The sequence below is a fragment of the Neovison vison genome, chromosome 6, assembly GCF_020171115.1.
Source record: "Neovison vison isolate M4711 chromosome 6, ASM_NN_V1, whole genome shotgun sequence".
NCBI classification, from domain to species: Eukaryota; Metazoa; Chordata; class Mammalia; order Carnivora; family Mustelidae; genus Neogale; species Neogale vison.
The window spans coordinates 163,384,889-163,412,226 of NC_058096.1; the positions used below are offsets into that span (position 1 = coordinate 163,384,889).

General features: G+C 36.9%; 1 protein-coding gene across 1 annotated transcript in view; it reads left to right on the forward strand.

Annotated features, from left to right (window-relative positions):
- The first annotated feature begins 1,925 nt into the window (after window positions 1-1,925).
- The window catches only part of TOPAZ1 (testis and ovary specific TOPAZ 1), a 118,595-nt gene continuing 93,182 nt past the window's right edge, over window positions 1,926-27,338 (forward strand). The window contains 4 exon segments of the mRNA XM_044255205.1: window positions 1,926-2,130; window positions 2,731-5,206; window positions 16,963-17,024; window positions 17,726-17,853. Of these exon segments, the coding sequence (XP_044111140.1) occupies window positions 1,926-2,130; window positions 2,731-5,206; window positions 16,963-17,024; window positions 17,726-17,853 (2,871 nt within the window).

Below are 27,338 nucleotides of genomic sequence, written 5' to 3' on the forward strand. Positions count from 1 at the left end.
AGAAGATCGTTTTCTCCTCCAAAAGATAAAGTCATGATTTTCATAAAGATGTTAAAATGAAAGTGTGTTAATGACTTTCTATCATTAGGCAGATTTTATAATTACCAGTTGAAAAGACAAGTCCGAAGAACAGACCCATTTATAGATCAGGAATTTTAAAGAGAATGTGCAAATTGAGGCAAAACTGGGTTCTTCCACCAGTGAGAGGAGAAGTCAACTGAACATCTATATGACAGAATTCGCATGTCTACAGACCATCTTATGCATTGCTACTACTTATTTAAAACTTAGAGCTATAAGATAGCTCCCATAGAATCAGAATCAGATAATGCAGAAGGGTGACTCCACATAATTTTCCACCGAAGCTCAACTTTTCCCATACAGTGACAGTGAGAGACAAAATTCGTTAAATATCTAGTGGCCACATCAAAGAGGGCCACAAATACCAAACTGAAGAGTTTGGACTTTCTGCTGGTTGTAGTCTCTGAGTAAAGAAAATTCATGAGGAGCCAAGCTGAGAAATGCCAGCATCTCCTTTCATGGGAGGGGAGGGGCAAGGCTGGTAGCAGGTAGAAGCTTCTTTGGAATAATGCAAGTATCACCAGCTAGACCCCAAGATCTGACTGTACTGCCCACCTGCTTGTATTCACTGACCTTTGACCCACATTTTTCCTTAAGCTCTTTTTTCCTGTTTATACCTTAACTCAGGCAAATGAGAGTGAAATCTCCCTGGAGCAGTAACGACTGCCTCTGCCAACCCAGACAACCCACACTGGTTTGAACTTAACCCCTGACTCACGCTTGCACAGTTGGACCACAGAGTGGCCTGTGGAATGATTGATGACTACTTTTACCTCATTATAATACTAAAATCTTCAGCCAAGGAGGAGCCTGAGCCTCATTTACATAACATACAATGTCATGTATAGGCATATTTTCATAAGACACATGCAGGATCCTATGCCTGCCTCTACATATGATAACAAGGCTTTTCTATCTAAATATTCATCCTAGCCCTAAATAAAAGGAACCCATTCACCCCTGCTAGGGAGTCACGGCTTTGGAAGTTATTACCCATGATCTCCTTATTTGCTGCAAATGAAGTTCCTTTGTGCCACAACTCAGTCTGGTGCAATTTCTGACTCACCAAGGAGCAAACTCAAGGTTGGTTCGATTACACAAGGACAGAAGCATGAATACAATTTAGGAGGCTGATGCAGTAGATCAGTCAGATTCTGGGAGCCAGAACCAAATAGCAAAGGGGAGAGTGGCTGACAAACACAGAAAGTGGAATCAAGCAGACGTAATGAATGTGGCTGAGAGGGATGATGTGGAAAGAAGCTGTGTTTAAAGGTTTCTGAATTTCTTAGACAAGTAAGTGGATGGTGGCACATCCACCAACACAGAAGGAGCAAGCCTGTGAGGGAAGATAAACTCAGTGTTGCAACCGTACAAGAGCTTGAGGTGCCTATAGGATATGTGGGTAAATAAATCAAGAAGGTTGATAGGGACCCCACGTGGTTTGGGATGGTTAGAAGCCACTGGCCAGCAGTCGTCTCTGCCAGCGGCCAAGCGGAAGGGGCAGCAAGTGAGAGAAAGAGTCCTGAAAGTTTCCAGGAGACTCTGGCCTCGAGGGGCGCCATGGGCCACGGTAGCAAGCAGTGAAGCCCGCAATGAGGGCTTGCACCGGCTTGGGCCCTTCCGCCCGTTGGGCTCCGCCCAGCCTGCCTAGGTCTGCAGCGCCCAGACCCCACTTCCGCTTCCGGTCCCCGAGCCAGACGGCAGGCGGCACGGAGCTGGGGCAAGGCTGGGGTCTTGGCAGCGGAAGCAGCTTTTGCGCGGCGGGTGGGCGCCTGTGAGCGGGTGCAGCCGGCCTCGGAGGGCATCAGTGGGCATTGGCGGGCAGGGCAGGCAGCCCGGGGCGGATGCGGCGGCTGCTGCCCTCGGGCCCCACGGCGGCCCACGGGCGTGAAGGCGACACGCGAGGCCCGAGGAAGCGAGGCCGGCGGCCAGGGCCAGGCGAAGCGGGAGGCTGCGGCCCTGAGGTCTGGGAACGCGAGGAGAGCAGGCAAAAGAGGAGAATGGTGGCCCGGGCGTCTGGGAGAGAAGAGGTGGAAAGTGACAAGTCGGGTGAGGCGTCCGGGGCTGGGAAGGCTGCTGTGAGGCGGCTGAGAGGAGGGTCTGGGGGCCAGGGGAGCCCTTAGGACCCCTCAGATCCTCAGGGATTAGAAGCAGCAAAGGAGGCGGAGCTCCCCTTGCATTTGGGAAGACAGCAAGAAAACCCTCAGGGATTGCTCCCATTTTTGCATTTGCACCTCAGCCTGCCCCATCATTGTTTCACACTAGTGTTTAACTTGAGTTTGTGTGGGCTTTACCGATGCACGTGGTTGACCAGGACGGGGAAGAACAGGAATTCTCTTAGAAGGTGTTTGCCCTGTTAGGAGCCCTTGATCAGAATTACGGTAAGAGGAATTCCTACTAGTGATCCATTTTGGGTAGTGTGAAGTGATACTGATGCTAGAGATTATTCAGCTGCCTTGAAACTTATGCAGATTTGTATGTAGTTCCTTAACAGAAATTAGGTCTTTCATTTAAAAGCATTTGTGTGTTCCCATACAGCTATTCAGGGAAATAAAAGTGGATGGCTTCACGATTTTTAAATTTTAAGTGGTATTGCTTTTTCCTCCTCCATATAAAATCTTTTCTGGTATGTTTTGTTGTTTTGATCAGCCAAGGAAAAAAGAAAAGTTACTGAAGCCTCAAGTGATGATCCACAGCCAGGGACTGACCTGGTAAGAAAGGAATCATTAACCAATTTGGAATCTTTCCAAACAGTGGAGTGCAGTGAATTTCAAAGTATGGCTTTCTTGCGGTCTTCGGGTAAGGAAGGTTTGGTAGAAGGTATTAAAAGAAGAATTTGAATTAAAAAACTTAAGGGCTTAGAAAGCCCTTAAAAAGTCCCTCTCAAAATAACTGAAAATAAGGCTACACAAAATATTAAGGTTGAATTCCAAGATGAACTGTACAGGAATACTTCAAAATATTCTTGTAACAGCTTGTCACCTGTAGTAGAAAGTAATTTCATTTTAAAATTACATGATTGCAGTTCTTTCCCCCATTCCAAGGGTTGTAATGATAAAAATAGCCTTTCATATAAACGTGATGGTGGACATATGTATGTACCAGAAAATTCCTGAAAGTTAAAGAAAGAAAACTTTAGGAGTCTTACAGATAAGAGTGACACAAATAATGCTCCTCAGCTTTTACAAACTGAAGAAAACTTAATGGGAGTAAATAAGTTATTGCTTGAAAAAACTGATTTATACCAAAGTAAAAGTAATGGCTTGTTTTCCTGCCTTCAGAATGAAAACAATAAATACTCAATAGAGGAGAGCAATGTTGGGAGAAAACCCAGGAAAAGGATGAAGGTGTCTGAAAAAGGAGATGAAATGATTATTGAGATGAACTTCTCTAATATGTATAGCAAGTCTGAGTTGGCATTACAAGAAAACCAAACAGGTGCTGAGGATAAAGGAGCAGAGACTTTAGAGGCTAAAAAAAGTCCTTTAAAAGTTTTAAGAAAAATAAACCACAATACACTCTCCCAAGTGGGTCATTTATTAAGTCTTCCAGAAACAGCAGGGAAAAAAACAAGTCCTGGACATAATGTAAATGCTATGTTTCAGAAAACCCTTGAGCCACTTTTGGAAGAAGAAATAAAAAATGATTCAGAGCACTTTGGATTTAAAAGCATGGAGCCAGAAGAGTATATTAAGTTGGTGCAAAGCTCGATAGTGAAATTACCTAGTGATTGCAGTAATTTTGAAAAGAGATCTTCATGGGAAGACTTGAGAAATGAAGCTGAAGAATTGAAGTTAGGCTGTCACAGAACAATACCGATGACTGGTAAAAGAACTTGGCCTTGTTATTCCTGTGCTAGAATATCTGCCCAGTGTTGGAAAAAGTCTTCCTTGCCAGATTCAAATAACTGTCTTCCTGGGTCTCGGGAAAGTTTTAAGCAAGATGATTTTCTTAAACACCAAACAAATCAAACTCACTTAACTGATTCTAAATTATCATTACAAAGTACCATAACAGAAACAAACAGTGAATCTTCAAGTAAAGAAAAATTGGATTCTAATTTAAATTGTTTGTCTTTCGTCTCCACAATAGAACCTACTTTAATGATTATAAAGGAACCCATAATTGATGATAAAAAGATACAGTCAGAGGAACCAAGCAGAAGTGGTTCAGAGGTAGTTTCTAATACTACTGAAGATACTCAGCTAACTAATGTGCCTCAAAACTTAACAGGAAGTAAAAAAAAAGATAGAGGGAATTTAACAAAATTTAATTTGACAGTGGCTTCCCAGGATGTCCAGGAAGCAAATAACTCTATAGGCAAAACTATTCATCGAAAAGCATGCATTGCTAAGCAAACCCTTGTGGTTCCAGACTTGGTGAAAATACTGAACACAGGCCGGCTGACTAATTTTAAAATTCCATTACTTAAGAATAAAACAGAAAAAAAGAAAGAAATAAATGCAAGGTCATCAGAAAGAGAAGCATATAGTCCCTTAGAACTTCTTGACAATTTATCTGGAGCCGAGGTAAGACAAAATAGGAATAAAGAAAATATTTCTACAGTAACTTCAGGACCTCAGGCTTTGAGAATACAAAATAGTGTAACTCCAGTGCAAGCTAATTCTGACTCGTGCAGTTGCAAGCATTCCTGTAGTATTTCTTCAAGTTTTTTAAAGCAAGGTAATGGTAATAAACCATCCAACCACATCTCTGAACTAGGCAATATTATTTCAAATAAGGAAGCTGTTTCTCTCACAGTTGAAAGAAATACTTTTTCTTGTGATCTTGGGTGTATAGAGAAGAGTCCTGCTTTCTGCTCTAATGAACAAGAAACATTCAAACCAGTTTTCTCTGAAGTTAGTGGTAGAGAAATAACTAAGAACTTTTCAGAAATTAAAATGGGGTTTCCAGATATTCTTAAAGCATATGAAGATGATGTCCTCTTAATTGATGTCATTCAAGATGACCCAGACCTCTTTGGGGTGTCCAGTGAAGGGGAGCTCTCATTTACTTCAGAGTTCCCTATGATAAACCAGGAACCCAATGTTGCTGAAGAGCACCAGTCAACAGACTCTAAGCACATGGAACTTCCAGAAAAAAAAGAACCAAGCGATGACTTGAGGTATGCATGTTCCAGTATGCCTTTTGGTGCAGATTATTGTTGGTTTCAAAAGCATTTTCTGCTCTTAAGTATCACTAATTTATTCAGTCATCACTGAAGCTCCATTACTTTTTAAACTCATTTATTTACTAAATGTAATACAGCACATTACTGCTGAGACCTGGACATGTCATTATGCTAAAATTAGTGAAAATAAAACAATTACACACTTATTAGAAATTATAATGGGGCAGATTAGCTGTTCAGAATTTAAAAAGATGGTTTGTAAAGTGGCTTTTAAAACTACTAACATTGCTTCTTTCAAAAGTTATTTGTTTTCCTATTATTACAACAAATATACAGATATACTTTTTTTTTTTAAAGATCTTATTTATTTATTTGACAGAGATCACAAGTAGGCAGAGAGGCAGGCAGAGAGAGAGAGAGGCAGAAGCAGGCTCCCTGCTGAGCAGAGAGCCCGATGTGGGGCTCGATCCCAGGACCCTGGGATCATGACCTGAACCGAAGGCAGAGGCTTTAACCCATTGAGCCACCCAGGCACCCCAGTTGCACTTTTATTTCTGACAAGTTACTTATTAAGAAGCTTATATTTTAACCCATCTTCTGTGACTTCCTTCTTAGATAAAAAATTAGTTTTTTAAGGAATGTAGAAGCCTTAGAAACTTTATTTGATGTATTTAGGACTCAAGAGTAGAATCAAAAGTTAAACCAGTTTTCAGAGGAAAGTGGCATTTTCTCAGGATTCTGCTTTTTAAGGTGATGGTTCTAAATGATGATTTAGCCCCCAAAGAGGGCAAGTTTGCCTGAGGCAACTTAAAAATGGAACCAAGTGGTAACCTTTGTGCTCAGGAATTTGATCCATTCTGGTTGGTCCAAATTTTATATTATGTCACATTTTACTAAAGTTTTATGATTCTTTAAACTCTGATTTATATGTTACAATACTTGAATAAAGGAATGTTTTGTGAACAGAAACATGAAAACATTTTCTGCTAAGATTCACTGCTACATGACTTAAGTCTCTCTGGTATTTATAAATTTTGTTTGGTTACTTTTGTGATATCATATTCTTCTTGATGTTCTTAGCGTTTTAGGAACTTGTTACTTATCACCAAATAGAATACTTTCTATCTGCTAAATGAAGGACTAAGAGCTTTATTCTTTATTTTTAGTGATGTAATGAGATAAGGTTGATAATCTGCCCATTTTGAAGATGGAAAAAGTAAAGATGACAAGTTGTCACTTGTCCAGGGTCACACTGCTAATAACATAATCTGGATTTAATTTAGGTCTATCTTACTGTAGAATTAAGGGCTTAAGAAAAAAAAGATTAGTGGTCAAGAACTTGACCTTTGTACTTCTTATAATTTTTTAATCTCCTTGCCACCTAGCAGCTATGAGAACTTTTAGGCAAATTATTTTACCATATCTGTAAAAAGGGAAGATCCTTGCCTCACAGGTTAAATCAAAGAATGGATTTTGGTTTTAGCATGGCACTGGGTGAGGAGTAAGGGTTCAATAGAAAGTAGTTTTTGAACGTGATTTTAACTCTTGTTATACCATGCTTCCTTTGAGGAATTCATAAGGGAAATTAGAACAAATCTTCTATTTAGGAGAAGACCTCTCGGTTAGTTAGTAGGATGTTGATAAAGACCTAGCACCAAAGGTAGAAAGAGAAAACTGTGAATTAGGCAGGAAGTTTGCTTTTTTGTTTGTTTGGTTTTTTTTAAAGATTTTATTTATTTATGTGACAGACAGAGATTACAAGCAGGCAGAGAGGCAGGCAGAGAGAGGGGAGGAAGCAGGCTCCCCGCTGAGCAGAGAGCCCGATGTGGGGCTCGATCCCAGGACTCTGAGATCATGACCTGAGCCGAAGGCAGCGGCTTAACCCACTGAGCCACCCAGGTGTCCCATGTTTGTTTGTTTTTAGTATAATGGCTCATTTTTGAAAAAGTGATACATGTTTGTTACAGTAAAAGTATAAAAGGGGGAATCCTAAAACTACCACCACAAATAACAAATTAATTGCCAACAATTTGTATTTATTTAGGCATATAGGTAAATATAATTTTAGAAAAATTGTAGCATGCCATTTTTTAGTAAAAACATTTACTTTTATTAACTTAATTGAGGGTATGGGGACTAAGGCAAACCTAAAGGCATTGCTGAAACAATATACTTCTCTATCACAGGAGATTAGTTTCTAGGTGTCTCTTTTAAGTTAATAAGATTATTTAAAAGTTTGAATTTGATCATGACTTTTAAAAATTGTGTTCTAAGTTCAGAGAGAAGCCAGCAGCATTTGCTTTCCTGACATGAAAGATGAATATAACAGTACATTTTGGCTTTTTTTCTGGTTTTGCCAACAACATTTTTGTTTTTTTTAAAAAAAAGTTTTATATTGTTAAGCCTTTTATCATTAACATTCTCTTCAATGATCTGAATTCCCAAAGACTCTTACTCTTAGTTATGTATTTAAATTGATTCAGTTCCCCACCACCAATCCTTTTACTTTCCTTTAATATTGGCTATTTAGTTGGCTATATTTTAAAGCATTTTTTTTTTTTTCGGGAAGAGTTCATGATGGCTCTGTTCTTTAAGATCTTGGATACATGGGAATGTTGTCTAAGAGCAAATTGGATAGAAAATTTTCAATTTATGTTTTTCCTTTTTACAACTATATCACTCCTTTAAACTGCTGCTACTGCTTCCACCATTATTGTCTTTACCTGCTCCCTCTTCCTCCTCTGCTATCACTTGTTTCTCCTAGACAAGGTGAATCAGTTTGATTTGCAGTATCAAATTTACTTCAGATGATTTTTCTGATTGTTTTTGAACTTCATTTCTCCTTATTTCAAAAGCACCAATTATTCTTTTATTGGCTTCTTTTCTTTCGTATCTCCTTCTGAAATTTTGGTTTTCAAATAAACTTGAAAATTTCCTCAGTTATTTTAAATGTTTTCTGCAATAGAAATACCAGTTTTATAATCATCTACGGTGCTAGGATAAACTTAACAGGGAAAAGTTGAGGTCTGATAATGAGAGGATCTGCTAATAGTTGTGCAGAAAGTTCTTAATGGTTGTAGAACTAAATGAAGCTTAAAATATAATTTCACATTTCACTTCTTTGCCTTTTATCAACCAGTTGGTAGTTCATGTACTGCTTTTTCCTCATGCAAAGACAGTAAGAGGTTGAAGCCTGTTAGACTTGAGTTTGCATTTTATAGGAACAGAAACTAAAGGTGGGAGGGTTAGGCCCAAATACTGTTTGAAGCTCTGGACTTCCTCTTTTGTTAAAACAGGTAGAAAAACCCAAGTTAATACAATTATTGGGTAAAGTGTTCTTAGACATGTTAGGGAGAATTTTTAAGATGTTTAAGTTATGTTAGAATGCTTATTCATTGTTGATCTCTGCAGTGGGTAAAGCCTATATTAAAATCCAGATTGTTAGAATTGTATTGGAACTAACACTTGAACTGATGAGCTTGGCAATCTATGATTTGTGAAATTTGTAAAATTTTTGAAGTTGCCTGCAAATACAGTTGGAAATCAGAGAATATAATAGTGCTGGACTTAGAATATAGGATTATCTTCAATCACAATTTTATTATATCCTAAAATTTCAGTTGAATGATATTATTCAGTGGATCATTGAGATTTTAAGAGTCTGCCAAGTATTTAAGGGAATTATTATGTAGCCATGGAAGAAAAATCAGTGTGTCTGAAATAAAAATATACAAACTAAAGTACTAAGAATACTAGTAGTTTAGAAAAAAAGATGAAAATGCATCCTGGGAAAGTCAAAATTTCTACTGATTCTTGAAGTTTGGATTGATTTAACAAAGGGGAAGAAGTTAAAAAGTTTGGTGGGGGAAGAAACATAATGAAAAGGTGGTCAGAAGATAAAGGTAGATATGAATATGGTTGTGTAGGGCAGATTATGAAACATTTCCTGACTCAGAGTTAGTTAGCACCTTTTGCTACCTTGGTTATGGCACTGATTTTTAAAAAAAATTTTTTTTTTATTTCTTTTCAGCATAACAGTATTCATTGTTTTTGCACCACACCTGGTGCTCCATGCAATCTGTGCCCTCTCCAATACCCACCACCTGGTTCTCCCAACCTCCCACCCCCCGCCCCTTCAAAACCCTCAGGTTGTTTTTCAGAGTCCATAGTCTCTCATGGTTCACCTCCCCCTCCAATTTCCCTCAACTCCCTTCTCCTCTCCAACTCCCGTTGTCCTCCATGCTATTTGTTATGCTCCACAAATAAGTGAAGCCGTGTGATAATTGACTCTCTCTGCTTGACTGAGCATAATCTCTTCCAGTCCCATCCATGTTGCTTCAAAAGTTGGGTATTCGTCCTTTCTGATGGAGGCATAATACTCCATAGTGTATATGGACCACATCTTCCTTATCCACTTGTCCGTTGAAGGACATCTTGGTTCTATCCACAGTTTGGCGACCGTGGCCATTGCTGCTATAAACATTGGGGTACAGATGGCCCTTCTTTTCATTGCATCTATATCTTTGGGGTAAATACCCAGGAGTGCAATGGCAGGGTCATAGGGAAGTTCTATTTTTAATTTCTTGAGGAATCTCCACACTGTTCTCCAAAGTGGCTGCACCAACTTGCATTCTCACCAACAGTGTAAGAGGGTCCCCCTTTCTCCACATCCCCTCCAACACATGTTTCCTGTCTTGCTAATTTTGGCCATTCTAACTGGTGTAAGGTGGTATCTCAATGTGGTTTTAATTTGAATCTCCCTGATGGCTAGTGATGAACATTTTTTCATGTGTCTCATAGTATGGCACTGATTTTATGATAGTATAATTTACATCTATCTCATCTGTTAAATTCTTGGACTTCGTGAGTGTAGGAAATGTCCATGTGTCATTTACCTTTGCAAGTTCAATCCGTCATACTTTGAGGGAAGGGAGAGAATTAAACTTTTAATTTCTTCTATAGTACGCTATTCCTCAGGCATCTAGATTTGAATATATATAAGTGGAGACAGTGAATCCTTTCTTTCTAAAGCAAATAAATGTTGATGAATAATGGGAACTAAGACCGGATGAGTAGGGTGATGGCAGATTAAGAAGGTTGAAAAGTTGGTCATCAGAATTGGAACTCATCCGTATAGAACTGATGCTGGTGATCAGTGAGGATCAGTTACACCATCTTTGCAAATTGGATTTAAATCTGTACGTTCTGGAGCTGATAATAATAAACACAAACTTATAGAGGGGAAAATGCCTAGTACCAAGGTAATTCAAATGACTCAAAGGGCAGTCTTTCTCTCCCTTGTATATTTGGACTGTAGCCTTTCAGGATGCTTACCTTGCTCCATTCTCCCTTTCCACTGAGTATCTGAGACATTTTACAGTGCAAAATTTTACACTCAATTGTCAAAACTAATATATAGTGTCTACCCTGTGATAGATACATCATTTATATTATTTTATTTAGTAAATTATTTATTTATTTATTTATTTAGTAAATAATTATGAGTTTGAAACTGACCCTTTCTTTTTATTTTAATTTTTTTGAGTATAGTTGACTTATAATATTATATTAGTTTCAGGTATATAGCATAGTGACTCAACATCTCTATACCCTATACTTTGCTTCCCACAAGTATGGCTACTATCTGTCACCATACAACACTATTAAAATATCATTGACTGTTTCTGGTGCTGTGCCTTTTATTCCCATGACTTACTCATTCCATAATGAGAAACCTGTATCTCTTGCTCCCCTTTACCCACTTGTCCCATTCCCCTACTCCCTGTCCTTTTGGCAACCATCAGGTTATTCTCTATCGGTCTGATTCTGCTTTTTGTTTATTCATTTGTTTATTAGATTCCACATATGAGTGAAATCGTTTAGAATTTGTCTTTCTCAGTCTAACTGATGTCACATGATACCCATCCATGTTGTTGCAATAGCATGATCATCCTTTTTTAGTGCTATGTAATATTATGTGTGTGTGTGTGTACACCACATCTTCCTTATCCATTCATCTATCAATGGATACTTAGGTTGCTTCCATATCTTGGCTAATGTAAATGCTGCAGTAAACAGGTGCATATATTAGTGTTTTCATTTTCTTTCAGTAGTAGCATTATTGGATCATATGGCAGTTCTATTTTTAATTTTTTAGGAACCTCCATACTGTTTTCCACAGAGGCTGTACTAATTTGCATTCTCACCAGCAGTACACAAGGGTTCCTTTTTCTCCACATCCTCACTAATACTTGTTATTTCTTGTGTTTTTGATTTTAACCATTCTGACAGGTATAAAGTGATCTTTCATTGTGGTTTTGATTTGCATTTTTCTGATGGTTAGTGATACTGAGCATCTTTTCATGTGTCCATTGTCCATCTGTGTGTCTTCTTTGGAAAAATGTTGTTCAGGTCCTCCAAAACTAGCTCCCTTTAAAATTGAATCAAAGTGTTTAACTCTCAAAGGACATACAGCTGGTAAATTAGTAAGGGCTGAGATCTGAGCCCAGAGTAACCTGCTCTGAAGTTTGTCTCCCCAGCCCAAAACAATGCTGGGAGATTGGCATTTTGGTTACTTTTATGGCTTTAATTCAATTATTCTACAGATTGCCACAGAACATTAATTTACTTTTGATCTCTTTTCTGTCTCATCTCTTTCTCTTTAAAGTGTCATTTTGACTTCACTTTTTTCTCTTGGACCATGTAAACCATTGTTTTTTGTCTTTGACAGGATATATTGTACTTGGTGGAGTGATCATTTGTAGTATTAGGGGACCTAGCACTGTGGCATCGGGTTAGGCAACCTCTGGCCAATGAATTGGATAATATTTCTCTGCTTTTGGCCACTTGTTATTTGCAGAATAATTGCCCTAGTAAATTTGTGGCAGCCCTGTTCAGAGACAGAGTACATGAATGTATAAATAAATGAGCATTGATCACAAGTCACCTAGTTAACTCTTAAAAAAGCAATAACATTTTGAATTTTTCTTGGGCAATATTTTTCAGACTTGTTCTGCTAGTAATTATTCTAGAGCAGTCCTGTTCCACCTTTTTGTCAATTAACCTTAGTAAAGATACATAATTGTATTATAATCCAGTGTATATTTAAGAGTATGTGAAACAGTGGATTTACAAAAACAATATTTTCTTTACTATAAGGGATGTAGTATCATATTTTGTATTTTATTTTGTTTTATTTAAAAAAAAAAAGTCCTGGGTGGAACACATTAAACTTCATCATCCCCCTTGTAAAATGCTCTGGTTAGAGGATAAATCTAATGTAATCCATGTTGTTCTTCGGAAGCCTCTTTTACTACCCTCTCTTTTTTGCTCAGATCTTCTCTTTTGCATCTCTGTACTTCTATAGCCTCACCCAAGTCTGGTTTTTTTGTTTCCTTTCTTCCCCTACCTTTCACTTAAAAAAATTTTTATTATATTGAAATTCAATTAATTAACATTAACATATTAGTTGCAGAGGTGGAGTTCAGTGACTCATCAGTTGTGTGTAACACCCAGTGCTCACTACATCAAGTGCCCTCCTTAATGCACATAACTCAGTTACCCCATCTTCCCACCTACTTCCCCTTCAGCAACCTTCCGTTTATTTCCTATAATTAAGAGTCTCTTATGATTTACCTCCCTCTCTTATTATATCTTATTTTATTTTTCCTTCTCTTCATTTTTGAACCTTCCCCCTCCATCAAGGCAGAGCTATACCTTTCTACTCCACCAGTGCAAAACTGTAAAATAATTTGTATGGATTATAATGTTGCTTTATTATTTTTTTTAAACTCAGATTGACTGTCAAATTCAAAACAAAACTAAATTACTTCTAAGAAGAGTGGCATGTGCAATTTTACTTTCCTTGTGAGTTATTCATAGTAAAAATTTCTCACACTTTTAAACTTTGCCAGAAATAAAATTACTATTTTAATACAGTACTTTCAAATTAAAGCAGTACACTTGCTGTACCTTTTAAGGCTTTGTTTTATTTGCAGGAATAACTGTTTTTGTATGTGGAGGTATACCTATTTAAGAATGTAACTTTCAGAATAATTAGCAACTGCAAAAACATTCCTCAGTTCTTCTCTATTTGAGTCACTTAATTGTATTCATGTTACTACTTTAATATCTCTCACAGTTTTTCCTTCCTCTCAGTTCTCACTGCTACTGTCTTATTCATCTTTCTTCTAGATTATTGTAATGAGCTCCTGGTTAATCTTCCTGAATTCTCTTAGTTTATCCTCCACATAGTGATATTCAGAAATAGAAATTGATCTGCCAGTGACTGCTACATTGCTTCATTGGCTTTTAGCCACCTGAGAATAGAGTCTAAATTGCTTGGCTTGTCTTTTTTAAGGCTGTTAGTGGATTTCATTCATTCTCTTTGACAATGGTTTTAGTGGGGAGAAAGGGGAGTGAAAGGCTAATGAAAGATAAGCACAGCTGCTCACTGTTTTCACAATATGTCATGTACTTGAATCCTTTTGCATGTTTCTTTTCTTCTTTTTTAATTTTTTAAAAAGATTTTTGTTTAAAAAAAAAAAAGAAGCAGACTCCTAACTGAGCAGGAAGTCAGATGCAGGGCTCAGTTCCAGGCCTTTGTGATCATGACCTGAGCTGAAGGCAGACGTTTAACTGACTGAGACACCCAGGAGCCCCTGCATGTTTCATTACCTGGAAGTCCCTTTCTTTTTATTCAGTTACTCAAATCTCATCTGAGCTGTTATTCTAAGAATTTGTTCCAGTAGTTCTCTTGGTATATATCTTAGTATAATATGTCTGTTTGTATGTGAGCTTTCCTTATACTGGGATTTTCTAGATAGAAGAGAGGCATCTTCATTTGGGTCTCCCTATTGGGCCAGGAAGATGTTAGGTGCTAAGTATATGGAGAGCAAGTAGATACACATGGGCCCTGTCCTCACTGAGATTTTCTTTTCTTTTCTTTTCTTTTTTTTTTAAGATTTTTATTTATTTATTTGATAGAGAGAGATCACAAGTAGGCAGAGAAGCAGACAGAGAGAGAGGAAGGGAAGCAGGCTCCCTGCTGAGCAGAGAGCCCGATGTGGGACTTGATCCCAGGACCCTGAGATCATGACCTGAGCCGAAGGTAGCGGCTTAACCCACTGAGCCACCCAGGCGCACCTCACTGAGATTTTCATCTACCAGGAGAGACAGATAATTAAGCAAGTACAATCAAATATGATAGTAGAAGTATAAGATGTTAAAGGTTTCCTGGTCAAAGTAACATTTAAGATGAACACTAAAAGATTAGCAGGAATTAGCCGATTGGTGAAGAAAAGTAATTAGAATTTTGTCATAGAAGAAAGAGCCAATGTAAAGGCCCACAGGGAAAGGCATGTCATAACTGAGAAATAGAAATAATGTTCCCGTGGCTTAGGGCTTGTATGGCAAGAAATAAAGCTACAAAATGTGCAAAAAGCTAAGTCATTAAGGGCCTTTCAAACAGGATGACCATATAATTTATCTTTTGAACTGAAAAACTTTTGGGAGTGAAATGAGGAATTTTTAATAAGATATGCCAGGACAATAAGCATAAATAGACCAGCCTAGATACATTAGAAGTCATTGTGAGTTTGAACTTTATCCCAAGAGCATATAGGGATTCACCAAAGGAGTTTTAAATAGACCAGATTTACATTTTAAAAATCACTGTAGCTCTGGCATGGAGAATAAATTGGTAGGGAGCTATTGTAATAATTAGGCTAAAGGACAAGATGACTTAAAACAGAAATGGGAGTGTATTTGAGAGAGATTTAGGACATGAAGATTGATTAATCTGACAGATTAATCAGAGGTAGGAATTAAGAATGATACCTGGTTTCTCTCTTATTTCAAAGAAAGTCATAATTCTCTGACATGAAGGGGCAGGCCTGGGGATGTGTTCTGGTCATGATGTGAAATTTAGACATATTGAGTTGGAGAGACCATTGAAATACTAAAATGGAGCTATTTAGTAGACAGAGTCTAAAAGAGGGAAATAATTAAGGAAGGAGATTTGCATATTATGAGTCTGTTTGAATTTATTATCTTCTCATTCCTTAAAATATATTTTTCTGATTGTTTTTAGGGCTTTATGTCAGGGAACAAATACTTCATGTTTTCCAAAGACTTTATAAAGAATGATGTATATAAAATGTTTTCTTTGGTTTTTCTTTTTCATGGGTAGGAAGTAATCCTGAACCAATGAACAGTCATAGAGCTGTAGGATAGTTTTTTTTTTTTAATATTTTAATTATTTATTTGTCAGAGAGAGAGCAAGAGACTGAGCATAAGCAGGGAGAACAGCAGGCAGAGGCAGAAGCAGACTCCCTACTGAGCAAAGAGCCTGATGTGGGACTTGATCCCAAGATCTTGGGATCATGACCTGAGCCAAAGGCAGCAGCTTAACCTACTGAGCCACCCAGGTGTCCCTGGATAGGTTTAATAAAACTAATTTATTAAATGAATAAAAATGGTGGGATTATGGTGTTTACTATATTTTATTCTGTTTGCTTTTACATATTTCTAATTTTTTAAAAATGGAATTATGTTTGGCCATTTTTTTTGTGATTATTAGATTATTTATTGGTTTATTATTTGTCTTTTACTGCTTCCCATATAAAATCTAATATAACAAACTATTATCAGAATAGTAAAAAAAGAAATACTATTCTGGCCATTTTTTTAAATTTTATTTTTTATTTTCAGCATAAGAGTATTCATTATTTTTGCACCACACCCAGTGCTCCATGCAATCCGTGCCCTCTATAATATCCACCACCTGGTACCCCGACCTCCCACCCTCCGCCCCTTCAAAACCCTCAGATTGTTTTTCAGAGTCCATTTGTTTTTGAGTGGCTCCTATAGATGTAGTTTTCATTTGTTGAGTCTATGCTATTGGGTTGTTTTTTTTTTTAAGATTTTATTTATTTGTCAGGGGAAAGAGAGAGAGAGCACAAACAGGCTGGCGAGAGAGAAGCAGGCTCCCTGCTGAGCAAGGAGCCCAATGCAGACCTTGATCTCAGGATCCTGGGATCATGACTTGAGCTGAAGGGTTGCTTAACCAACTGAACTGTCCAAGAGTCCCTATGCTATTGATTTTAAAAACATATTATCTCATTCAGTTCTCATGATAACTTCATGGATAGTTGAAAATTCCCATTTTACAGATATGGTTAGACTCAAAGAAATTACATAATGTTGCCATAGTTCACATAGTTAAGTGGCAGAACAGTATTTGAAGCCAGGTTGGTTAAACTCTGCTCTCCATACCCTTGACCTTTAGACCACATGTTGTCTTCAGAGACTACAAAAAAAAAAAAAAAAAAGAGTCAAACTGCTCTCAAACTATATTCCTTTTATATTGTCAGTTGTGTATATATATATATACACACACACCCACTCACATACTTCAGAATAGAAGTTAAGCATCGGCTTATATTGGTATAATACTTTAAAATTGTTTTGAATGCTTGATATATGTTATCAGGTTCTCTCTGAGTAACAGTTTGAATGGCAGCACTCCCTGACAGTTGTAGCATATGTGTGTGTTTAAAGACCCAAATGAGGAATCTACTTGGGTATGCTGGGTTCTGAGCTCCAGTGTAATACTCTGTCCTTGGAGGACTTGAGCTGATATTCATCAGCTACTAAAGCTGGTAGTATATGGTAGTATATAATGTTTAGAGAAGTAGATAATTCTGTATAGAATCCATTATAATGTTCAAGCTCTGTTTACTTTATAATAGAAAACTTCCTATACTGGATCCTGGATTGATGAAATCAGAGATCTGTGCTTCCTTATCAGCAGGTAAAATTTGACATTTTCAAAATATACAGTTTTGAAGTATCTTTTTATATCTCTATTTGGGCCTAGTCAAAACTCATTCATTACATAGGAAGCTCTTCATTTTAGAGTCTTAACTATATATTTTATGGTTTGGCAGTTTTCCTCACTTTTAGTTGCTTGGTTGGCAGATAAGATTTTGAGAAATTTTCCATTTGATTAGTTAGTAAGTAACTTTTTTAGGCATTATCTATAAAAGATAGATCATTGACCTTAGAAATTTTTGTGGCCCTATTTTGAAATGGAAATACATGTTTAGCTTTATCACATTTTAAATCTGAATTCTTACTACAATTTTTTATAATTAATAGTTGATCATAAGTTTAAATATCTGGATCCTTACTTCAAAGGCAATATTTTGAAAGTTAATTGTATTTTAATTTTCAAGTTTTAAAAATATATTGAATGTAGCTGGACATAGGAAACATCCTTACATTTGTCTTGATATATGTCAGTTTTGTTTTACTGCTAATTCTTTTTATATCATGTAATGGAGTTATTTTGAAAAAGAGGGAGGAATAATTGTATAGTTTGCTGAAACTAAAACGTTTGTCACGTTGGATTTTAAAAGAGTCTTAATTCTAACTTGTTTTCAGAACAATCTTTCAGTGATTTAGTTATTTTGCTGCATAAAGTTTCTACAGTTTAATATTATTTCTTTTCAGCAAATGAAATTAAACATGATTCCGAAGGTGGAAACATTACCTTAGGGGAAGTTACTAATGAGGCCTGTGAAAGTGAAAAGCTGGGAGACTTCATTGAACACATAAAGCGTTCAGACTTGGATGAAAAGGTACTGGGGAATTTATATTTTGTTTTTTCCTGGTCTAAATCATGGTAATGCAGAAATTCATGTTAACAGTGCTGTCAGTAGTTCAGACTTGGATGAAAAGGTGTTGTGGAGAATCTTCTTTTCTTTTCTTTTTTTCTTTAAATTCAATTAGCCTGCATATAGTACATTATTAGTTTCAGATGTGTTCAGTAATTCATCAGTTGTGTATAACACCCAGTGCTCATCACATCATGTGCCCTCTTTTTTTTTTTTAAAGGTTCATTTTTTTAAAAGATTTTATTTATTTATTTGACAGAGAGAGATCACAAGTAGGCAGAAAGACAGGCAGAGAGAGAGGAAGGGAAGCAGGCTCCCCGCCGAGCAGAGAGCCCAATGTGGGGCTCGGTCCCAGGACTCTGGGATCATGACCTGAGCCAAAGGCAGAGGCTTTAACCCACTGAGCCACCTAGGTGCCCCTCATGTGCCCTCTTTAATGCCCATCACCAATGACCCCATTCCACCACCCTTCCTCCCCTCCAGCAACCCTTAATTTCTTTCCTATAGTTAAGAGTCTCATGGTTTTTTTCCTCTCTGATGACTTCCCATTCTGTTTTCCCTTCTTTCCTCTGATGTCCTCTGTACTGTTTCTTATATTCCACCTATGAGTAAAACCCTATGATAATTGTCTTTCTCTGATTGACTTATTTCACTTAGCATAATACCCTCCAATTCCATCTACATTGGACTGAATGATAAGTATTCATCCTTTCTGATGGCTCAGTAATAGTCTACTTTATATATGAACTACATCTTTATCCATTCATCTGTCGATGGACATCTAGGCTCTTTTTCATAGATTGGCTATCTGTTTTTAACTTCTTGAGGAACCTTCATGCTGTTTGCCAGAGTGGCTGTACCAGCTTGCGTTCTAACCCAACAGTGTAAGAGGGTTCCCCTTTTGCCACATCCTCACCACAGCTGTTTCCTGAGTTGTTAATTTTAGCCATTCCTGATTGGTGTGAGGTGGTATCTCATTGTAGTTTTGATTTGTATTTTGCTGATGCCAAGTGATGTGGAGTTTTTGTTCGTATATCTCTTGGCCATATGTCTATCTTCTTTGGAGGAATGTTTGTTCATGTTTTCTGCCCATTTATTGATTGGATTGTTTTTTTTGGTGTTGAATTTGTTAAGTTCTTTAGAGATCTTGGATACTAGCCCTTTATCTGATACGTCATTTGTAAATATCTTCTCCCATTTTGTAGGTTGCCTTTTAGGTTTGTTTCCTTTGCTGTGCAGCAGCTTTTTATCTTGATGAAGTCCCCAAAGTTTGTTTGCTTTTGTTTCCCTTGCCTTTGGAGATGTGACCAGACAGATTTTGCTGCAGACGAGGTCAAAGAAGCTGCTGCCTGTGTTCTCCTCTAGGATTTTGATGGATTTTTGTCTCATATTGAGGTCTTTCATCCATTCTGAGTTTATCTTTGGGTATGTTGTAAGAGAATGGTCCAGTTTCATTCTGCATGTGGCTGTCCAATTTTCCCAGCACCATTTATTGAAGAGATTGTCTTTTTTCCATTGGATATTCTTTCCTGCTTTGTGGAAGATTAGTTGACCATAGAGTCCATTTCTGGGGTCTCTTTTCTGTTCCACTGATCTCTGTGTCTGTTTTTGTGCCAGTACCATACTGTCTTGACAATTACAGCTTATTACAATTCAAGCCTTATTACAAGGCTTGAAGTCAGGTATTGTGATGCCACTAGTTTTGGTTTTCTTTTTCAACATTACCCTGGCTATTCAGGGTCTTTTCTGGTTCCATACTAATTTTAGGATTATTTGGTCCAGCTCTGTGAAAAATGTTAATGGTATTCTGATAGAGTTTGCATTGCTGCATATGACGTACGTATAGATTGCTCTGGGTAGCATAGACATTTTAATGAAATTTGTTCTTCCAATCCATGAGCATGGAATGTTTTTCCATTTGTTTGTGTCTTCCTCAATTTCTTTCATAAGTATTCTGTAGTTTCCTGAGTACAGGTCCTTTACCTCTTTGGCTGGTTTTATTCCTAGGTATCTATGGTTTTTGGTGCTATTGTAAATGGATTCTATTCCTTAATTTCTCTTCCTTCAGTCTCATTGTTAGTGTATAGAAATGCAACTAATTTCTGTGCATTGATTTTGTATCCTGCCATGTTGCTGAATTGCTGTATGAGTTCTGTTACTTTTGGGGTAAATAGTCTTTTGGGTTTTCCACATAAAATATCATGTCATTTGTGAACAGTGAGAGTTTGACTTCTTTGCCAACTTGAATGCCTTTTATTTCTTTTTGTTGTCTGATTGCTGTGGCTAGGACTTCTAGTACTATGTTGAACTGAGTGGTTAGAGTGGGTATCCAGTTGTGTTCTTGATCTTAGGGGAAATGCTATCAGTTTTTCCCCATTGAGAATGATATTCGCTGTAGGCTTTTCATAAATAGTTTTTATGATATTGAGGTTAGTTCCCTCTATCTGTACACTGTGGAGAGTTTTAATCAAGAAAGGATGCTGTATTTTGTCAAATGCTTTTTTTTTTTGCATCATTTGAGAGGGTCATATTGTTCTTGTCCTTTCTTTTTATTTTTTTATTTTTATTTATTTTTTTATTTTTTTACCTCATCTCACATCATCTGTCCTTTCTTTTTATTAATGTGGCATACCACATCGATTGATTTGTGAGTGTTGAACCATCCTTGCTGCCCAGGAATAAGTATAGTTGGTCATGGTGAATAATCCTTTTAATGTCCTGTTGGATTGTATTGGCCAGTATCTTGGTGAGGATTTTGGCACCCATATTCATTAGGGATATTGATCTGTAATTCTCTTTGGTGGGGGCTTTGGCTGGTTTGGGGGTCAAGGTCCCCATATGCTGTCCCCATAGAACAAGTTTGGAAGGTTTCCTTCCATTTCTGTATTTTGAAGCTGTGGAGATTCTTTTACATTTTCTTATTTCTTGTTCTGAATAGTTGTAATACAGATTCATCATAACAGTATGGTCAGGTGATAAGTATAACTTTTTGAGTAAAAGAATTTCATCATTCTTCCCTAGGATATATTGTTTAATGCTTTGTATAAGCACACTATTAACAGGTTTCCTTTGTCTGGGAAAGTGGGGTGTTTAATTATGTATTTAGCCTTTTCTTTCTTAGTATGCTTAAGTTGATCTCAAACCTACATAAATCTAACTTGTTACATATTTTCCTGCCTCATTAAACACAGAGTACTGAATATCATTTGATCTTGAAATTTAAGAATGTCATAGTATCCGGGGGCTATGAATGCATACAGCAGTTATTTAACCACAGATATAGAAGGCATAGGAGTTGGAGCTAAACCTAACTTGATGGTGGAACATACCACTAGCATATGATACAGGGAAAAATTCAGATACCAAATTTATTCTTGTTTTCTTCCAGAAAATGTATGTGATTGTCTTAACCTTTTGCCTAATTTAATTTACTCCTCCGCAACTATTTCATATTTTCTTTTTTCTCATTATTCCTTCTTATTCATCCTCACAGCTGACAATCTATTTTTCTACTTCACCAAAAAAATTGAAGTAACTGGAAAGGAACTTCCTACTTCCCTGCCAGGATATTAGCCAACCTAACCTGCATCTGCTCCCCAAATTCCAGCTTCTCCTCAGTTACAGTAGATGATCTAGCCAAGGTTATTCCTTCCACCTGTGTGCCAAAGTCCATCTCTTTCCTCTCTAAAAATACTTCTCCAGTAATTCTTCTTTTTATTATTGCCTTATTTTTATCAATATATAAACATGTGGTTCTCCCATCTTCAAACCAAACCAAACAAAATGGTTTCATAGTCCCATTTATCTTTTCAGCTGTCATCCTATTTCTCAAATGCTTATCTTTACCCATCATCTCTACTTTCTGTCCTCTGGTTCTCTCTCTTTTTCTTTTTTTTAATATTTTATTTATTTATTTGATAGACAGAGATCACGAGTCGGCAGAGAGGCAGGCAGAGAGAGAGAGAGGGGAGGAAGCAGACTCTCACTGAGCAGAGAGCCCAATGCGGGGCTTGATCCCAGGACCCTGAGATCATGACCTGCGCTGAAAGCAGAGGCTTAACCCTCTGAGCCACCCAGGCACCCCCTGTCCTCTGGTCCTCTTGAACCCATCCAAAGATACTTGCCTTCGCTGCAACCAAAATTATCCTTAAGCTCTTCAGTGACCTCCTTGTTGCTGGGTCTAAGGGACATTATCTTAGTCTCAATGTTACTGAACCTATCATTATTATTTGTCACAGTTGATCACACTTTCTTTGAAACCCTGGCTTTCAGGATAAACATACATGCCTGGTTTATTTTTTCCCTTTCTGTCTGCAACTTCCCAGTTGATTTTGCTGATCTCTCTTGATATACCTGACCTCTACATATTGTAGTGGCCCAGAGCCTAGACCACGATGTGTTCTTTCTTATCTAGATTGGCTCATTAAATGGTCCCATCCAGCCTCATTGCATTAAAGGTCATCATTGTGATAAGACTCTCAAATTTATAACTGCAGCCTGAACTGCTTCTCTGAACAGACCTTTATGTCTAGTTGCCTACTGGACTTGTCCATTTAGATGTCCAGTTAGGCATCTCAAACTTAACATGTTCAGTCTGAATTCCTGAAACATCTATATACAGCCTACCAGATACTCATTTCAGATGTAACTGCACATAAAGACTGAAAGCAAAGAGATGGAAAAAGATGTTCCATGCAAATGGAAACAAAAAGCTAGTGTAGCTATACATATATCAAACAAAATAGACTTATAGCAATACTATAATAGTAGAGGACTTTAACATTTCACTTACATGAATCATCACGATTGGAAATCAGTAAGGAAACATATTAAGTGACATGTTTTAGACCAGATGAACTTAATACATATATATGGAATATTCCATTTAAAAGCATCAGAATATACTTTCTTCTCAAGTGCACACAGAACATTCTTTAGGATAGATAATGTGTTAGGCCACAAAGCAAGTCTCAATAAATGCATGAAAATTTAAATCATATCAAGCATCCTTTCCTAACACAATTGTATGAAACTAGAATTAAATTATAAGAACAAAATCAGAAAAATGACAAATAATCTGAAGATTTAACAACATGCTATTAACAATTGAAGAGTCATAGAAGAAATCAAGAGAGAACTCCAGACAGTAACTGGACACAAAACAGAAATAGGGCATACAAAAATCTATGGGATGCAGCAAAAGCAGTTCTTTTTTTTTTTTTTAAGATTTTTTTTATTTGACACAGAGAGACACAGCAAGTGCAGCAACACAAACGGGGAATGGGAGAGGGAGAAGCAGGCTCCCCACTGAACAGGGAGCCCGACACAGGGCTCAATCCCAGGACTCTGGGATCATGACCTGAGCCGAAGGCAGATGCTTAATGACTGAGCCACCCAGGCACCCCAGCAAAAGCAGTTCTAGAGGAAATTTCATTGCATACAGATCTACCTCCAGAAACAAGAGAGATGTCAAACAATTTATCTGTATACCTAACAGAATTAAAGAATAAACAAAGCCAAAAGTTAATAGAAAGAAGGAAATAGTGAAGATCAGAATGGAAATAAATAGAGAATAAAAAGACAATAGAAAAGATCAATGAAACCTAAGAGCTCTTTCTTTGAAAAGAGAAAATTCACAAACTTTTGGCTGGACTAACTGGAAAAAAAAAAGGGCTTAAATATATAAAATTAGAAATGAAAGAGGAGAAGGGGTTATAACTGATACCACAGAAGTACTGTGAACAGTTAATTATAGGACAACAAATTGGGCAACTGTGAAGAAATAGATAAATTCCTAGAAACTTAAAATCTTCCAAGAGTGAATTATGAAGAAATAGAAATTCTGATTGCAACAATTCCCAGTAAGGAGATTGAATCAGCAGTCAAAAACCTCCCAACAAATAAAAGCAGGACCAGACAGCTTCACTGGTGAACTCTGCTATAAATTTAGAAAATTTAATACCTACTTTTCTCAGATTTTTCCCAAAAATTGAAGAGGAGGGAACATTTCCAAACTCATTTTACAAGGTCAGCATTATCCTGATACCAAAATCAGACATGGATACCACAAGAAAAGAAAATTTTACCGGCTAAAATCCCTAATGATCACAGATGTAGAAACCTTCAACAAAACATTAGCAAAGTGAATTCAATAATACTTTTAAAGAATCTTACACCATGATCTATGGGATATATTCCACAAATGCAAGGATGATTCTACATCCACATACCCGTGTGATATGCCACATTAACAAAATGAGAGATAAGAACAAATAATCATCTAAATAGATGCAGAAAAGCATTTGACAAAATTCAACTTCCATTTATAGTAAGTATTCTCAACAAAGTGAGTATATAGAGAGAAAGTACCTCCACATAATCAAGACCATCTATGACCAACCCACGGTTAATGTCATATGCAAAAGTGAAAGGACAAAAGCTTTCCTCTGAGATCAGGAACAAGATAAGGAATCCTCCTGTTTCCTTTTCTTTTCAACATAGTATTGGAAGTCCTAATAAGGATAGTTAGACATGAAAAAGAAATAAAAGATACCAAAATTAGAAAAGAAGACATAAAACTCACTATTTTCCAATGTCGTGGTATTATTTATAGAAAACCTTTAAGACACCACCAAAAAAACTGTTAGAACTAATGAATTGGATTCAGTAAAGTTTCAGGATATAAAATTAATATACAAAAATCTATTGTGTTTTTATATAGTAATAATGAGCTATCAGAAAGAAAAATTCAAAAAATCCTATTTATAATCACATCAAAGAGAGTAAAATGCCTATGAATAAATTTAATGAAAGAGGTGAAAGACCTGTAGATTGAAAACTGTAATACACTGATGAAAGAATTTGAAGACATAGACAAATGGAAATATATTCCATGCTCATGGATTGGAAGAATTAATATCATTAAAATGACGAAACTACCCAAATCAATGTACATATTCAGTATAATTTCTATCAAAATTCCAGTGACATTTTTCACAGAACTAGAGCAAATAATTATAAAATTTATATGGAACCACAAAAGACCTTGAATAATGAAAGCAGTTGGTTATTCAAAGAACAAGGCCTGAGGTATCACACTCCTGATTTCAAACTATACTACAAAACTATAGTAATCAAAACAGTATGGTATTGGCATGAAAACAGACACATGGATCAATGGAACAGACTAGAGAGCTCAGAAGTAAACACATACATATATGGTCAATTAATTTATGATAAAGAAGGCAACATAACAATGGGGAAAGGACAGTATCTTCAATAAATGATGTTGGAAAAACTGGACAGCTACATGTAAAAGAATGAAAATAGATCAATATTTTATACCATATACAAAAATTACCTCAAAGTGGATTAATGACTTGGAATGTAAGACCTGAAACCATAAAGCCTAGAAGAAAACATAGGCAGTAATCTCCTTGACATAAATCATAGCAGAGTTTTTTTTGCATCTGATTCCAAAGGCAAGGGAAACAAAGCAAAACTAAGCAAATGGGACTACATGAAACAAAAAAGCTTCTACACAGAGAAGGACACTATCAACAAAATGCAAAGGCAACTTAATGGGAGAAGACATTTTTATGTCCTATATCTCCTAAGGGGTTAATGTCCAAAATTCATGAAGAACTCCTACAACTCAATAAGAAAGAAAACCATAATCTAATTAAAAATGGGCAGAGGACCTAAATTGTGTTTTCCCAAAGAAGATGTACAGTTGGCTAACAGATACATGAAAAGATGCTCAAAGTCACTCATCATCAGGGAAATGTAAATCAAAACCATAGTGAGATACCACCTTACACCTGCCTGAATGACTGTTATCCAAAGGACAAGAAATAACAAATGTTGTTAAGGATGTGGAGAAAAAGGAACTTTTGTGTACTGTTGGTAGGTATATAAACTGGTATAACTTCTATGGAAAAAAAGTTTGGCAGTTCCTCAAAATACTAAAAATAGAACTACCATACAGTCTAGCAGTTCCATTACTGGGTATCCAAAGAAATAAAAAAAAATATTAATTCAAAAAGATACACACATGCATGTGTTCACTGCAGTATTATTTATCAGTATTACACTAAGTTAAGCTAGAGGAAAACAAATACTGCATGATCTTTTTTTTTTTTAAAGATTTTATTTATTTATTTGACAGAGAGAGATCACAAGCAGGCAGAGAGGCAGGCAGAGAGAGAGGAGGAAGCAGGCTCCCTGCTGAGCAGAGAGCCCGATGCGGGGCTCAATCCCAGGACTCTGAGATCATGACCTGAGCCGAAGGCAGTGGCTTAACCCACTGAGCCACCCAGGTGCCCCACTGCATGATCTTTTTAAGTGGAATCAAAACCCAGACTCAAAGATATAAAGAACAGATTGGTGGTTGCCAGAGAGAAGGGGGGTTGTGATGGGGAAAAATGGGTGAAGGGGATCAAAAAACACAAACTTCCAGTTATAAAATAAATAAATATATGGCATAAGGGATATAGTTAACAATACTATATTCACTTTGTGACAGATGGTAATTAAACCTGTTGTGATCATTTTGTAATGTATACAAGTATCAAAGTACTATGATGTATACTTGAAACTAAAGTAATACTTCTGTGTCAGTTATATCTCGATAAAAAATTAAATAATTTGTAAAAATTTTTTAAAAACTGAGCTCCTGTTATGTATCTCCTCTTCTACCAAAAAACCAGTTTTTCCAATAATCTCTTTTTCTGTTAATGGCAGCTCCATCTTTTTATAATTACTCAGACTCAAAACCTTGGATTTCCTTACTTTTTCTTCTCAGTCCATATGCAGTCTGTAAGGAAAGCCTGCAGGTTTTACCTCAGATAATGTCTAGAAACTGTCCACTTTTCATCGTCCCCCACCAACACCACATAGCCCCAAGCTAACTGAATTACTACAGTCACCTTTTAACAGATGTGCTTCTAATTTTGCCCTCTTGTAGTTTATTCTCAATATAGCATAAGTTAGATCATGTCATTCTTCTGCTTCCAATTCTCCATTGGTTTCTAATGACATTTGGATTCAAAGCCAGAGCCCTTAATATCACCTGCAGTGCCTGTATCTTTCCCTTATACCCCTTGTTTTCTCTCTGATCTCTTGTACTCCTGCTGTATTCATTTCACTCTGACCATACCAGCCTCCTTGCTGTTCTTGGAACATACCAGGCTTTCTCCCACTTCAGGGCCTTTACTCATGCCATTTTATCTGCGTGTAATGTTTCCTAAACATTAGGAGTATAGCTGGTTCGTTTACTTCCTTCACATCTTTATTCATATTTCATGTTCTCAGAGATAACTTACCTGGCCATCCAGTGTAAAACTTCAGTGTTCTTCTTTCTCCCAGCATTTCATATTCCCTTTTCTTATATTCATTTTGACTTAACATTGTATATATTCTCCTCCTGCTAGAGTGAAACTCCATGAAAG